General features: G+C 39.8%; 1 protein-coding gene across 2 annotated transcripts in view; it reads right to left on the bottom strand.

Moving 5' to 3' along the window:
- Window positions 1-7,129: 7,129 nt before the first annotated feature.
- The window catches only part of olfm1b (olfactomedin 1b), a 29,611-nt gene continuing 21,374 nt past the window's right edge, over window positions 7,130-15,366 (bottom strand). For both annotated transcript variants that reach the window (XM_047372541.1, XM_047372540.1), the window contains exons 5-6: window positions 14,440-14,546; window positions 7,130-9,222 (exon numbers count right to left, since the gene is read on the bottom strand). In XM_047372541.1, the coding sequence (XP_047228497.1) occupies window positions 8,548-9,222; window positions 14,440-14,546 (782 nt within the window). In that variant the 3' untranslated portion in view covers window positions 7,130-8,547. The remainder of the gene's footprint in view (window positions 9,223-14,439; window positions 14,547-15,366) is intronic.

The raw sequence follows: 15,366 nt of genomic DNA, 5'->3' as shown, positions 1-15,366 counted from the left end.
GAGTAAGGACCTGGTGGACGGTACAAAACAACAAACAGAAGTGGTTTTAGTGCTTTGCAATTTGGATGAGGAAAACTAAGGATTAAATATTCAAAAGAGTTGTAGCAATTGATTGGTCTGGGACTAATCAATAAATCGGACTGAAAGATGGTTGCTACTCCTCCTCGCCCGGTATTTCGAGGAATGTGAAAATTTAAATAATTAGTAGGAGTTGACTTATTTATAGTAACATAATACTCTTGCTGCAGCCAGGTTTCTGTGAGGCAAAATAAATCAATCTGATTGTCATAAATTAGGTCACTATCTAGCAATGTCTTTGAAGAGAGAGATCTTATGTTCAGTAAGCCACATTTACTTTTTTTTTTTTTTTTCGGTCTGAGTTGTGTTTATTTTTATGAGATTTTCCTGATTTCCTCCTTTTAGATTATTTTTTAACCTATTCAATTTTGGCCATGGGCGAGACACTGTCTTAATAGGGTAATGGGTGGGTAGCAGTACAGAAGCTACAGAGAGGAGTGTTAAACTACGACCCTGCTTCCTGGTCTGAACCCTGGGTTGTCAGAGTTTTGGAGAACTAATAAATTCGGCCAGTTTCCTAGAAAGAAGAGCTGCTCCATCCAAAGTGGGATGGATGCCGTCTCTCCGGATCAGACCAGGTTTTCCCCAAAATGTTCGCCAGTTATCAATGTAACCCACATCGTTTTCTGGACACCACCTAGATGGCCAGCGGTTGAATGACAGCATGCGGCTAAACATGTCGTCACTGGTCAGATCAGGGAGGGGACCAGAGAAAATTACGGAGTCTGACATTGTTTTGGCAAACTTACACACCGAAGCAACACTAAATTTGGTGACCTCCGATTGACGTAACCGGGTGTCATTACCGCCAGCGTAAATAACAATCTTACTGTATTTACGCTTATCCTTAGCCAGCAGTTTCAGGTATGATTTGATGTCGCCCAATCTGTCCCCTGGCAGACATTTGAACATGGTCGCTGGTGTCTCTAGTGCCACGTTTCTGACCACGTTTTAGACCACAATTTATTAGTATGGTGTAGGGCCTCCTTTGCGGCCAATACAGCGTCAATTCGTCTTGGGAATGACATATACAAGTCCTGCACAGTGGTCAGAGGGATTTTAAGCCATTCTTCTTGCAGGATAGTGGCCAGGTCACTGCGTGATATTGGTGGAGAAAAACGTTTCCTGACTCGCTCTTCCAAAACACCCCAAAGTGGCTCAATAATATTTAGATCTGGTGACTGTGCAGGCCATGGGAGATGTTCAACTTCACTTTCATATTCATCAAATCAATCTTTCACCAGTCTTGCTGTGTGTATTGGTGCGTTGTCATCCTGATACACGGCATCACTTTCAGGATACAATGTTTGAACCATTGGATGCACATGATCCTCAAGAATGGTTCGGTAGTTCTTGGAAGTGATGCGCCCATCTAGCACAAGTATTGGGCCAAGGGAATACCATGATATGGCAGCCCAAACCATCACTGATCCACCCCCTGATACAATCTGGGTTAGCACCCGGACATCCCTTTCAGACAACGTCCTCTTGCGTCCACAGTTAATCCTGTTGGATGTGGTTTGTCCTTCTTGGTGGTATGCTGACATTACCCTGGATACCGTGGCTCTTGATACATCACAAAGACTTGCTGTTTTGGTCACAGATGCGCCAGTAAGACGTGCACCAACAATTTGTCCTCTTTTGAACTCTGGTATGTCACCCTTAATGTTGTGTGTATTTCAATATTTTGAGCAAAACTGTGCTCTTACCCTGCTAATTGAACCTTCACACTCTGCTCTTACTGGTGCCATGTGCAATCAAATGACAAAATGACAGGTGTTTCAGTTTCATTGTCCAACCCCTGTATATAAAGGTGAAGCAAGGAGACTGATTGGCAAAGTGCAGATGGACCAAATTAAGCTGATTGCAAGCTGACTGTGGCAGGGAGTAGAAACAAGAGAATGAATGGGCTGAACAGAGAAGAAATAAAACAGTCTAACCAAAGGAAGTTTATACAGAACATAAACTAAAATGCAGGACGAACAAAATATGAGAATAAGTAAGAAACTAAAGTGCCACCTAGAAATCATCCACACAAATCAGAACAAGAAACTAAACTTAAAGTAAATGAACCAAAGCACCACATGGAAAACGATTATGAACAAGATCCAAAACAAAACTCAATTACCCTTAGATCATGGCAACCAGTACCGATTGCAGCAAGATGGTCCCTCAGGATGATGTTACCATCACCATGCTTGGTAGTTGGAAATAATTTTTTTGCTCTAGGTTTGAAAGCAACACTTCGTTTTGTGCACAGTGACGGCAACGTAGTTGGCAGTCTCACACTGTCCGACAATGTACACAGGGTTAATGCTCTTGCATTCACAGTGCAGACTGTGCCCGCTCACCTATCATGGGCACAGGATAGATGAGGGAGCATTTTACAATCTTCAGGCCCCCTTACAAGAGGATTTAGGTTATTGTATGTACATATTTGAGACTAAGTGCAATCTGCTTTGCTTAGGTGTTGCTTTCTAAAATTGCATGGCAGAACTTAGAAATCCTCCATTTAGTTCCACACACAAGTGTTGTGGACATCTGCAGGGATAAAAACTTTTTTATACAAATACACACACACTTTTTTATACAAATACACTGATGTTTACCCATTAGCTGGACCAGTGAAATTTCTTTTTTTTTTTCTCGGGGTCTGTCTTATAATCAGTACTCTTAAAATAATGAGAGTCATAATGGAAAACCATGTAGCCTCTCTGAAGAATCAAGAACAAGAATGACCTGAATGGCATGTTAAGCTAACTCAAAACTCTTTGTGAGATCCAACTTTAGTTGTCCATGTTCATGATGGTATAATGCCGCAATAATAATTGTCCCACTAACAGCTGAATACCATTTGTTAAGATGATAATACGAACTGACTGGCAAATGTTGACCTTTGCGGTATTAAACCAAAACATTGTGCTCGTATGTCTCTCGTGGCAAAATTTAAGTTTTGCAAACCTCACAATTCAGCTTCATGCTCTCTCTTTGACATGCTTTTAATGCCACATCTGAATGCAGAATTCACAGCTTCTGCAAAATGCCTCTGCAAAGCAGGAGAATTGGTCTTAAATTCTACATGATGAAAGGTCAGTGTAGGTTGCTTGGGGTGCTCTGCGAATGTATAGTACTCTCTGTATGTGTGTATGTAAGGCCATCTGAGAGCGGCACAATTAAGAAGATATTTTGTGAGTGAGCAGGTATTTGAACTGCTGACAAGGACACAACCATAAACACAACTACCAAATTGAGAATCACAAAGGGGACATCTGACTTTATTTTGCCTTGCCTTTTTATTGCACTGTAATTAAAATGAATTGTCTATGTCGCTGTTGTTTTTCCTCTCTCAGACATTGTCTTTATGGTCCCATTGATTTATTATTAGCTGTTATTCCAATCCACGCTAGGCTTGTGATAGGTTTTGCTCTGATGTTGCCCCAAGCTCCAATGAAAATTTAGGCATTATTTCTGCTTTCTTCCTGTGCAAGTGATATGAATCTGGAAAGGAAATATTTGAAATGAAACCATATGAAAAGATGTGTTTTTGAAAAAGTCTCTGGATGTGTGATCTTGCATTAAATTTCAAAGAGCTCACAGTGATTGCTAGAGTGTAGGAAAAGTCCAAGGCCAGAGGTATGTTATGACTGCTTTAGCTCCCTTGATGGCTAAGAATTAATCAGGTTTTTACATTTTAAATAAAACTAAAAATACATCAGTTTGGTTGAATGTGGAATATTCCTACAGTGCAGTTTAATTTTCTATATGCATAAACCTTTCAAAGGTTTTCAGATCATATTTGTTTTATAAAACACCACAGTTTCTCACATGCAGGTTGTGTTTTAGTGTGTTGAAGTAGTAATTTGCAAATAAGTCTACTTAGATGTCCTAGAGATTATTTTCTTCATTCTGGAAAAGAAGAACCTTCCAGAATAGTTACAATAATGAAGCTAAACACACCCAGTGACTTCTAAATGTATTTAGTCACCTTAAACCTAGGAGTTACCTAATTATTATTTTTTTAAATCAGCTTGTTTGTTCGATGGAAAACGTATGGCAGAAATATACACCTACCAAGACTTATCTGTCTACTTAAACTCTAAGGGTCATATAAGGAGAGCATTTATCAGAGAAGCAGTCCAGAGGCCCAAGGTACCTATATAGAGGCTGCGGAGATCCACATCTGGTGATTAAATCAATTCACAGATCAAGCCTTTATAGGAGACTGGCAATGAGAAACCAATTGTTAAAAGAATGCCAATAGGAGTTTTGTTTCCTGCTATTAATATAAGAAACAGCACACATGTGGAAGATGGTGCTTTAGTCAAATACAATGAAAACTAAACTTTTTGCTCTACATGCAAAACACTACCTGTGGCAGAAACACATCACCCTTAAAACATCACTCCCGCAATAGAAAATGGTGGTGGCAGTATCATGTTGTGGGGTTATGGGAAGGGAAACAGAGTAAGATTGGAAGATGGATGAAGCCAAATATAATCTAATCCTGGAAGAAGACTTGTAAAAAGCTTGCTGCAAAAGATTTGAAAGTGTGATAAATTTTAATCTTGCAGTAGGACAATGAACCTGATCATAGAGAGAGAACTATAATTGAGGGAGTATAATTGGGGAGTCCTCAAGGATTGAAGTTTGCAGCAGTTTTTTGATGTGTCATAAGTCCAGCACACCTGATTTAAAGGACTGAATTATCTCCTCATGCACTCTAGTTCTCCAAAGTCCTGCCAATGATCTAATTATGAGATTCAGGACACTGGCCCTCAAGGACTTGAAGTTTGACACGTGCTGTTTAGATCATGGGTCTCAAGGGCAAGTGTCCTGAAACTGTTAGAATGGTCTCTGGTCCAATACATCTTGAGATGATAGCTGATTTACCTTGTGAGTATACAATCAAGTCCACATAGTCCTCCCAATGCTGTAATTATTTGACTCAGGTGTGTTGAAGTAGAGACACAAAAAATGCAGGACACTAATTTCCAAGTGTTAAAATTGCTCAGTCAAAGTCTAGACCTCCATCCAATGAAAGATGTCTAGCAAAACCTGAAAACTGATATTCACAGATGCTCTCCATCCAATCTCCTAGAGCCTGAGCTATTTTGCAAAGAAGAAAAAACTCAGGCTCTATATCTGCAAAACATACCCCAAATGACTTCCTGCTGTAATTGCATCAAATACAGAGTGTTGACTCAAAAAGGCAGAATACTATTTCAAACTGTTTCTTCCACTTCACAATGATTTACTACTTTGTGTTGATACAACACATACAACATAGGATATGAGATAAAATATTGGATTTCTTAACTTTGATTCCACAACACACATTGGTCAAACTGAGCAGTAATTTAAATGGTTTGTCACCTTTAATAAATGTATGAAGGGTTAGATGTTGTAATGGGGAAAATGGCACAGATATCTGGCAGATTTCTACAGTGGTTAATCATGTTTTAAAATGATTCAAATGTCTTCAGTTGTGACAATCTGTCACAATGTACTGCAGTGCCTAAAAAATGTAAAGAACATGTTGGTAATAGCACTTTTTTAATTACTGATAGAATCTAGAGCTCTGAGGTACATGGAGCACCTTACAGCGAGGTCAAACCTCTCACTGCATTCGTCCTTTTGTCTCAGAATTAATGGTACAGTGATAGTAGCAAAAGGGCAAGCTATGCCCAAGTTAATCACTCTACCTTACTTTCAAGAAACCCTGAGTGAGTATGAAATAATTGCAAGAGAGGGCCAACATGCACAGTGATGAAATAAAGTGTAACTGTCACATTCAAGGGTGTATGAGCTTGTGATGCGAATGGTAAGAACGGAGGCTCCAGGCAGTGCTGATATGTGACTTAATGCAACCTTCACTGCTTGAAGATGCAAATATATTCCCCTACTGAGTGACAGTTCATTGTGTCATGCGCAGCAAGATCCTCCAAGGAACACGTTGCCTCTGCATGCAGGTTTATTTCTTTCCGTCTCCAAAATTGTTGGCCCTCTTGTTCTGGAGAACAAAGCAGTATGTCAGGCGAGCAATAGAAGCAATCATTTATTCATCGATTGCAGCATCTGAGAACTGAGAGGTAGTGGGAGAGTGGGAGCAACAAAGAGTGGGAAAGAGTGACTGGCTGAATGATGACGAGACAGATTACAGATGGTAGTTGATGTGATGGAGAGCGAAACAAAGACGGTACAATTATTGAGTAAGCAAAAAGTGAACAGTTTTGCTTCAAAACATACATGTAACAAGTAATGAAAGCTGTTGTGGCTTGTTTGTGGTAGAACACTATTAACCAAAAAGTAAAAGAAGTTTTCAGCAGCAAATAGAAAGAGATAGAAAACATGTTCTCTTTATAAGTGTTATAGGTAAACAATTCTTTAGTCAAGGAAATTATTTCCATATTTTTAAGAAAAAGGGATGCACTGTGGGCAAAGAATGGGACAAGAACTGATACTTCAGATTTAGAATAAATTATGGAGCAACTAAAAAAAACAACTACAAAACCATTAAGACATTTAAAATGTGACTAATTTCCTGTTATAATATATGGACATTCATTAAATTCCTGAGCTAGTTAAATGCATTTCAGGTAATACTTAACAATAATAAACAGTGTTCTCTGCTGCCACTCATCCAGTTTAGGAGTAAGTTTTCCTTTTAGCATTACCTTATAGGAACTAACTACTGTTACAGGGTAACGCTAATATGATGGTAGCAACTGATAAATTTTGTAATAGCCATAAATTATTACACTATTACAGCATGACTCCTTGGTAGTAACACAAAACACCTGGGGGTTATTTTGTGTCACATTCCAGTAATGAGGGACAAACTCAGTACTTGAACAACTACTAGGTAAAAATATGGCTGTACTTTGTGATATTTAACTTTGTGTAGTTTGACATATATTGGTGCACTTTTTGGTAATAAAACCAAAAGTATGTTTGCTTTACATTTTGACATGTAAAGCAAACAGTTCGTTTCTGATCCTAAACATGCTTCCAAATGGATGCCTGTAACTTTTTAAAGCAACAACCCAAGAACCAGATTTCTCTGTTTTATTGACACGAATCATTAACCATCTCTTTTCAGATACAACACATGTTCAGCAAAGCGCAAAAAGATTGAAAAGCTTTTGTCTTTAGCAAGGGTATAAGTACATTTAACAAACATTATCCTCCACTAACAGTGTGGGGATATATGACATGAGATGCAATCTTTTTAATGTAAACCCTTCCCTTCTTCAAGCCCATGATGTGTGATGAAGGTAAGGAAAACAGGTTTCCTTACCAACAATACAATAGTTCATACATTCCATTGTTAATATTTTTTTACTTCATAGACTAATGAGCTAGCTAGATTCCTCCTACACAGTCCAATAAAATAAATACAAGGAGGCAAAACCAGTGCCAACAGTTAAATTGGTACAAGAACATTTAAAATGGAGGTCAAGAAATTAAATCAAATGAAAGACACAGGGAGAAGCAGAGGGGAAACAAAAACAAAATATTTGCCACTCCTTGAATGTGTTCTTCCTTCTTCCAACTCCTTTCTGTTGTTTTGTAGTATCATACAGCAAAAGACATTCAGCAGAGCAGACTGGAGTTATAGAAAACAAACATGCAAAGAAAGCCTTTTTCAACACATAATCACTAATACAGAAAAATCAGATCAAACAACAGTTCAATCAACAGTCAGTGCCTTCAGGTCTTTTAGTAGATGTTATTGTTGTTTCTCTACAGACTTTAGATTTGCTACTGTACTTATAAAAATGATATGACAGACCGCCTCCTTTTGGCTATCCAGTCCTCTGACTAGACTGACCTCCCACTTTTGTCCGAAGAACCTTGGGCAGGGTTGGGATCCCACAGTTTATTACCAACAGTGTTTGTTCCAGAACCCCCCACCCTCCCTACTGACCACAGAAAAGTCCATCTGGGAGTAGTTCTGCAGAAAAAACTGGAGCGGCAGGAGGGACCTTAGGTGGATATTTGCTTATATAAAAAAAGGCATGATATTTTCTTTTATTGGCATCTGTTCTTACTATTTTAAGTCTAATATATGTTCTAATTTACAATCATTTTTCTATACAACAAATGAGAGTTTCATTCCAAAATAAAATGCCTCTGATATATTAATGGCAGCTATCAAAATAAAGCACATTATGAAACTCATCTTGAGACATTTATTTACAAAACTTTCTTTTTCCTAACAGTGATCTTTTGTTTGGAGATAAATAATATTGCATTTTTCTGTCATAACATCTAATTTTGGAATGAAACACAATAAAAGCCCATATACACATTCAATCCATTTTGCATTCACGGATAATTCAGTCTTTCACATGTTCTTTGTTTCAACAAATGTTCTTGTTACTGTCTCCATTTTCAGAGATTGAATAGAATGTTGTTTTTTTCCAAGGACACATTTATTTTAATTTATTTTAATTGAATCCCCATCCATTACAGTTCCTCTGAGCGGATGACGTGAAACAATGTCACATTATAGAGGACCTGGTGGCCATTGTTCCAGGCATAGAGGGCACGGTCATGAGGGTTGTAGTCTAACATAGAAATATGTGAGTACTTATTCTGTAAGGGGATGTCAATATATTCATAGGTAGAGGAGTTGGTGGAATAAGCGTAATAAACCTTGGTTCCTCCTGAGTATCCGTTTGTTACGTAGAGTGTGCCACAGATCATAAAAGACTCGCCAGCGCTCCGTTTGGGGTGGTTGGTGGTCCAACTCTTGATAATCTGCAGGGTGTTGGGGTTCAGCTTGCTAATGACAATATTGCCAGCATTCTGGTTGGTGGCGTAGACGGCCCACAGGCCTCCCTCATCAACCATCAGGTCGATGTCTGAATGGCCTCCCCAGGCATAGTGGTACGCGTTGTTGAAGCCGGCATAGTCAAGCTGCCGGGACTTGCTGATGGAGGAGGTACGGAAGTCGAACTTGATGATGACGTGGCTCTGGAATTTGTTGAAGTAGATCGAGCCATTGTAGACCACCTGACCCGTGCCTGACCACGGGTGGGGCAGCCGGTGGGATGTAAAGTTGTCCGACGTCATGAAGTCATGCATAGACCTGTACTCCCGAACGAAGCGGTTATTATGGTAACCATCCATGTACCAAACCTAAACAGCATGAAAAGAAAAAAATGGAATAGATTAAAATCCATTGATGCTTCAGAACCCCATATCTTATCATTCCACAGTGCTGAATTTCAGAGCCTTGCAAGCAGAATAAATTAAATCACATAATGAACAAGCATCCAAATCAATTTAGCAATGGGAATTTTTCTTCTTTGAGCAGACAAAGCTTTTGAATTAAAACAGTCTTGATGACAACCTCAGGGTGGCAACTGTCAGGCCCTGAAGGGATATAACCCACCGTCCCTTTAAGCAGATGGTTTTCTTTTACCCTGCTTTCTTTTGGTGCTTTTGGTGGTAGCCATTCCGGAGCCATTAATACCTTCTAGTCTCAGTGGAACTGATATGGCTAAGGCCCCTTCACCACCTGGTACCCCTGCTGCTGTGACAGATTAAAAAATGCCAGTCACATGCAGGGAGCAGGTCCCCTTGGAACGGGATAAAACACACTGAGGTAGAAAAGCAGTAGATAAAAATAACTCAAAGAAAGCTGTCCACCGCTGTCAAATTACGCTATTTTGCCCTTTGCTAGGCAATTTCTGTTGTATTTTGATCTAAATCTATTATTTCATTCTTTAAAAAAGCAATCTTTTTACATGTATAATCAATACTTAGCACTTTTCTTCACACCTTCTAATGCAGAATTCCCTTGTATATATAATGTGCTATTTGTTGCTCTTGAAATAGCTTTTCAGAGGAAGATGCTTGTAATTTTGTGCAGCTGTAATAAATGACTGATTTTTTCTTCCTTCTTAAATGCTCAAAGTCCCTGTTAAAACCATAAAAATGTTTTTCTTGTAATGCACATAATAATATAAGAGGGAATCAGTGGCGATTGCTCTAAGGCTGCAAGGGTAGCTCAGCTTCCCCTAAAATGTCAAAAAATAAGTGATCAAATATATACAGGTCCTTCTCAAAATATTAGCATATTGTGATAAAGTCCATTATTTTCCATAATGTCATGATGAAAATTTAACATTCATATATTTTAGATTCATTGCACACTAACGGAAATATTTCAGGTCTTTTATTGTCTTAATACGGATGATTTTGGCATACAGCTCATGAAAACCCCAAATTCCTATCTCACAAAATTAGCATATTATTAAAAGGGTCTCTAAACGAGCTATGAACCTAATCATCTGAATCAACGAGTTAACTCTAAACACCTGCAAAAGATTCATGAGGCCTTTAAAACTCCCAGCCTGGTTCATCACTCAAAACCCCAATCATGGGTAAGACTGCCGACCTGACTGCTGTCCAGAAGGCCACTATTGACACCCTCAAGCAAGAGGGTAAGACACAGAAATAAATTTCTGAACGAATAGGCTGTTCCCAGAGTGCTGTATCAAGGCACCTCAGTGGGAAGTCTGTGGGAAGGAAAAAGTGTGGCAGAAAACGCTGCACAATGAGAAGAGGTGACCGGACCCTGAGGACGATTGTTGAGAAGGGCCGATTCCAGACCTTGGGGGACCTGCGGAAGCAGTGGACTGAGTCTGGAGTAGAAACATCCAGAGCCACCGTGCACAGGCGTGTGCAGGAAATGGGCTACAGGTGCCGCATTACCCAGGTCAAGCCACTTTTGAACCAGAAACAGCGGCAGAAGCGCCTGACCTGGGCTACAGAGAAGCAGCACTGGACTGTTGCTCAGTGGTCCAAAGTACTTTTTTCGGATGAAAGCAAATTCTGCATGTCATTCGGAAATCAAGGTGCCAGAGTCTGGAGGAAGACTGGGGAGAAGGAAATGCCAAAATGCCAGAAGTCCAGTGTCAAGTACCCACAGTCAGTGATGGTCTGGGGTGCCGTGTCAGCTGCTGGTGTTGGTCCACTGTGTTTTATCAAGGGCAGGGTCAATGCAGCTAGCTATCAGGAGATTTTGGAGCACTTCATGCTTCCATCTGCTGAAAAGCTTTATGGAGATGAAGATTTCATTTTTCAGCATGACCTGGCACCTGCTCACAGAGCCAAAACCACTGGTAAATGGTTTACTGACCATGGTATCACTGTGCTCAATTGGCCTGCCAACTCTCCTGACCTGAACCCCATAGAGAATCTGTGGGATATTGTGAAGAGAACGTTGAGAGACTCAAGACCCAACACTCTGGATGAGCTAAAGGCCGCTATTGAAGCATCCTGGGCCTCCATAAGACCTCAGCAGTGCCACAGGCTGATTGCCTCCATGCCACGCCGCATTGAAGCAGTCATTTCTGCCAAAGGATTCCCGACCAAGTATTGAGTGCATTACTGTACATGATTATTTGAAGGTTGACGTTTTTTGTATTAAAAACACTTTTCTTTTATTGGTCGGATGAAATATGCTAATTTTGTGAGATAGGAATTTTGGGTTTTCATGAGCTGTATGCCACAATCATCTGTATTAAGACAATAAAAGACCTGAAATATTTCAGTTAGTGTGCAATGAATCTAAAATATATGAATGTTAAATTTTCATCATTACATTATAGAAAATAATGAACTTTATCACAATATGCTAATATTTTGAGAAGGACCTGTACTGTTGTGTCTACATGTCATTGACTAAATATGCGCTTCAACGCGCTCAACTTTTGTTCAGAATCAGCTTCTTATCACTGATAACGACGTGGCTTTCCTCTCACTCATTCCCGCAGCTTCACAGTGCTTTAAACAGTGAGTTCAATAGCGAAGCAAAAATGCTGGGCTTTGTCCCGCCCATCGGACGCTCAGCGTCTCTGGGGGTCTATGGGGCAGTGGGCTGGCCTTGGCTGGCCCAGACGCTCAGCTTCTGCATGATGATTGGATGATCTGTCTGAGGCTACATCACTTTTTGATTGACAGGGAAATGAGCGAATCAGCGATCTTGAAATTTAGCTTCCCTTCCTCAAAAGACCAGCATCCGCCACTGGAGGGAATACAGTTCCTGTCTGTTTGCATACACTCATCATCTGCATGAATGTCATATTCAGGTTTGTTTAAATTGTTTCCTGGCACAGACCTGGCTTTTAAGCAAAGACTACTGATTTTCAGTAGGACTGAGATGGGGGCTATCTTCCCCGTGAGTTAAGCAAAACATTATTACTTGCTCCACCTATGTCCCACTTGGGGCCAGTGCCTCTCAGGCTGCAGCACTGGTACCAGATTGTGTCCACGAGCAGCACATTCCAAATGCTCTAATTTTGACAATAGGAGACTTCAATCTGTGTAACTTAAATATTGCACTACCTGGATTTGAACAGAACATTTATTGTGCCACCAGGCAAAGTCTCACACTGGATAAGTGCTATGGCAATGTAAAACATGCTTACAGAGCCATAGCCAAACCACCTTTACCCACATCTGATCATAATACAGTATAATTTATCTCATCCCCACATGCAAACCTTCCCTGAAAAGCAGCCAACCCCAAAATATTAAAACAGTTAACATCTGGTCTGCTCAGTATAAAGACACTGAAAGGCTGTTTTCTGTCCACAGACTGGGACACTTTCTCTCTGGAGCAAAATCTGGACATTGTCACTGATATAATCATAGACTATATTAAATTCTGAGTTGACATTGTGATCCCAAAAAAAGAAATTAAGATTTATCCCAACAACAAGCCCTTCATCACAAGGGAGGTTAAAGACTGCATTAACTGCATTAACCATGTACAATGATCCCCTAGAATTAACATTCATTCAAAAGAAACTGAATCAGAAACTACAAAAAGCAAGATAACACCACAAACTGCTAAGGACAATTTGTTATCTAGGAACTCAGAAGAACTATGGCATTCTATGAAAATAGCTAAAAGCTTTACAAAAACCTATATGTGCTGTGGATGAACTGGCAAACTAATTGAATGCTTTTTACAGACGGCTAGATAATCATCACTTCAACTGAACGTGACACATTCAGTAGAACATTTACAACCACATTACTTGTGGTTGTAAATGGGATTGAGTTTGATAATACATCTCTCGATAAGGTGTTAATGTCAATAAGGCAACATCTCAGCTTTTCTATTAAGAACCTTTGCAGATGCATTAACACCTGTTTGGACAATTTTTTTCAGATGTCTCTTGACACTCACACACTACCATCTAGGTGGAAAAGAGCAATTATTACACCTGTTGCTAAAAAGCCATGCCAGATCCATCAGATTCAATAACCTGCAGACAGCAGATCCAAGGCTTCAGTGGTGTGAGGAACATTTCCTGATTCTTAATGTCCAAAAAACAAAGGACCTGGTTTGGTAACTTGTCTGTCCAAACATCTGTTATAAAAGAAGGCCCAGCTCACCTGGCTCACACAAAGAGCTATGACGTAGATGGGAGTCAAGCAGCATCCCTCACTTCAGACCATCTTTAAGGAAACAATAACCAGACAGGCCTAGAAAATTATCTCACACACCACTCACATCCTTCATTCAGAGTATCAGCTCCTTCCCTCTGGTTGGAGCCTCAGAGTTCCTGCATGGTGATTGAACCGCAACAAGAACTCATTTGTTCCACTCTCCATCAAAGCTTTAAATAGCAACAAAAACACTAAACTACAAGTACAGAATGTACAATGGTCAATATGATTTTAAACTGCATTCACTGTTTTTATTGTGTTTATTTGTTGTTTTTTTTATCTTATAATTTTAGAACTTGGACAATGTGCAGTGGGAGAAAGCGGATATAAGTGTTATTGTTATGTGATGTTTTTGTATTTTGTATTTAATTCAGCATAATTCAAATAATTCTGAAGTTTACATACATTTCATCTGTTTTTGGTAGAATTTTTCTTTTAAGTATTTTTATAATATTTTGCTGAAATTTTAGTATCATTCCTCCAGACAGAACTGGTGAAGAAATCTGTACCACATCCATGTAAATACTGGTCTCATTCTGATTGGGGCAAACTGACCTAGCTGTGCATGTGTGCCCTATGTCAACATGACGCATTTCTGTCTGTAGTGGCAAAGCTAGGAGGAATGTCAATTTCCTCCCGCTCTCTCATCCCGGCTTCAGGAACAGCAACATCGTGTGTTGCTGAGCCTGAAGCTTAATTGTGAAAAGCAATAACACGTCAAACATTCTCAGAACCTGGCAGGCGTCTGTTCTAACACACTTCCACATGGTTTCAGTGGTGTCCTTTTTGCTCTTTTGTGTGATGGATTATATTTAGACATAGAAATCATATAAGTATTGTTAGAAATTAGGTTTAAAACCCACTCATGTAACTGTATGCGGTACATACCCGGGTATCTCCTTCAGGTGCCAGCGGGTCCGTCATCCAAGAGCCAAACCTGGATCCAGATGTCTTGATGGTGATTGGATCACTGATGCCTGTCAGTTTACCGCAGGCTGCAAGTAAAGAAATTAAATGGGAACATCTGCAGCAATGTCCCCCCACTTGAAGTATTTTAGCTAATTCAAACTGGAACTAAATCACATACTTTTATTTTAAAAGTATAGTGAGATTGGGGGTTTGTTTTTCTGCTTGTTGCTACATCGCCTCCTTTCCTCTTGCATGATATACTCTACAAGATGTGCTTATTATTCTGCTCACATACGCTAATGTCTGTTTTACCCTCAGAATGTGAATGTGTGAAAAAGTGAGAGAAATGAAAAATAGGAAAGTGAGAGGCTCTCTGTACTTTGCCTCTTGTGTGAACCAAAAGGCGTCATGGCGTTAATTAGTGTTGATTGAGGTGTTAATGTAAATTTGACAAAAATAACACTGGTCTTGTGTCCCTCCTGACTGAGAACAGATTATTCTCTCTGTCTAATATGCACAGGCAGAGATAACAGGGTTCCATGCATGTATTTGTTGGGCTTTTTAGCTATATTCGAAAAGAAAAAGTCATTGAGATCATAGCAAAGCGTTTCTCAAATCTATTAGATGGAGCGTGCCACTGTAACAAGCTAATTTAAAGTGCATTGCTGTGACGACTGCTCTTTTATGGGTTTCATTAGCCTCTCTGTCTGAGAAGCGATTCATCCATTGGTCCATCATCTGCTGTGTTCTTCACCGAAGTAAAATGTCATGGTGTTTTGTAGTCATACAATCCAGGATTAATGTGTGCTTCCTCTGTTTATCCTATACTCTCTGCTACTTCACATTCCAGCCTCTTACGTAATGGGACTCATGGCTTTGTGCTGGAGCGTCGGTGTGTCTCCATGC

The sequence above is a fragment of the Girardinichthys multiradiatus genome, chromosome 8 (genome assembly GCF_021462225.1).
Source record: "Girardinichthys multiradiatus isolate DD_20200921_A chromosome 8, DD_fGirMul_XY1, whole genome shotgun sequence".
Classification (NCBI taxonomy): Eukaryota; Metazoa; Chordata; class Actinopteri; order Cyprinodontiformes; family Goodeidae; genus Girardinichthys; species Girardinichthys multiradiatus.
The sequence above is the reverse complement of the archived record's forward strand: the minus strand, read 5'-3'. Positions and strand labels throughout refer to the sequence as shown.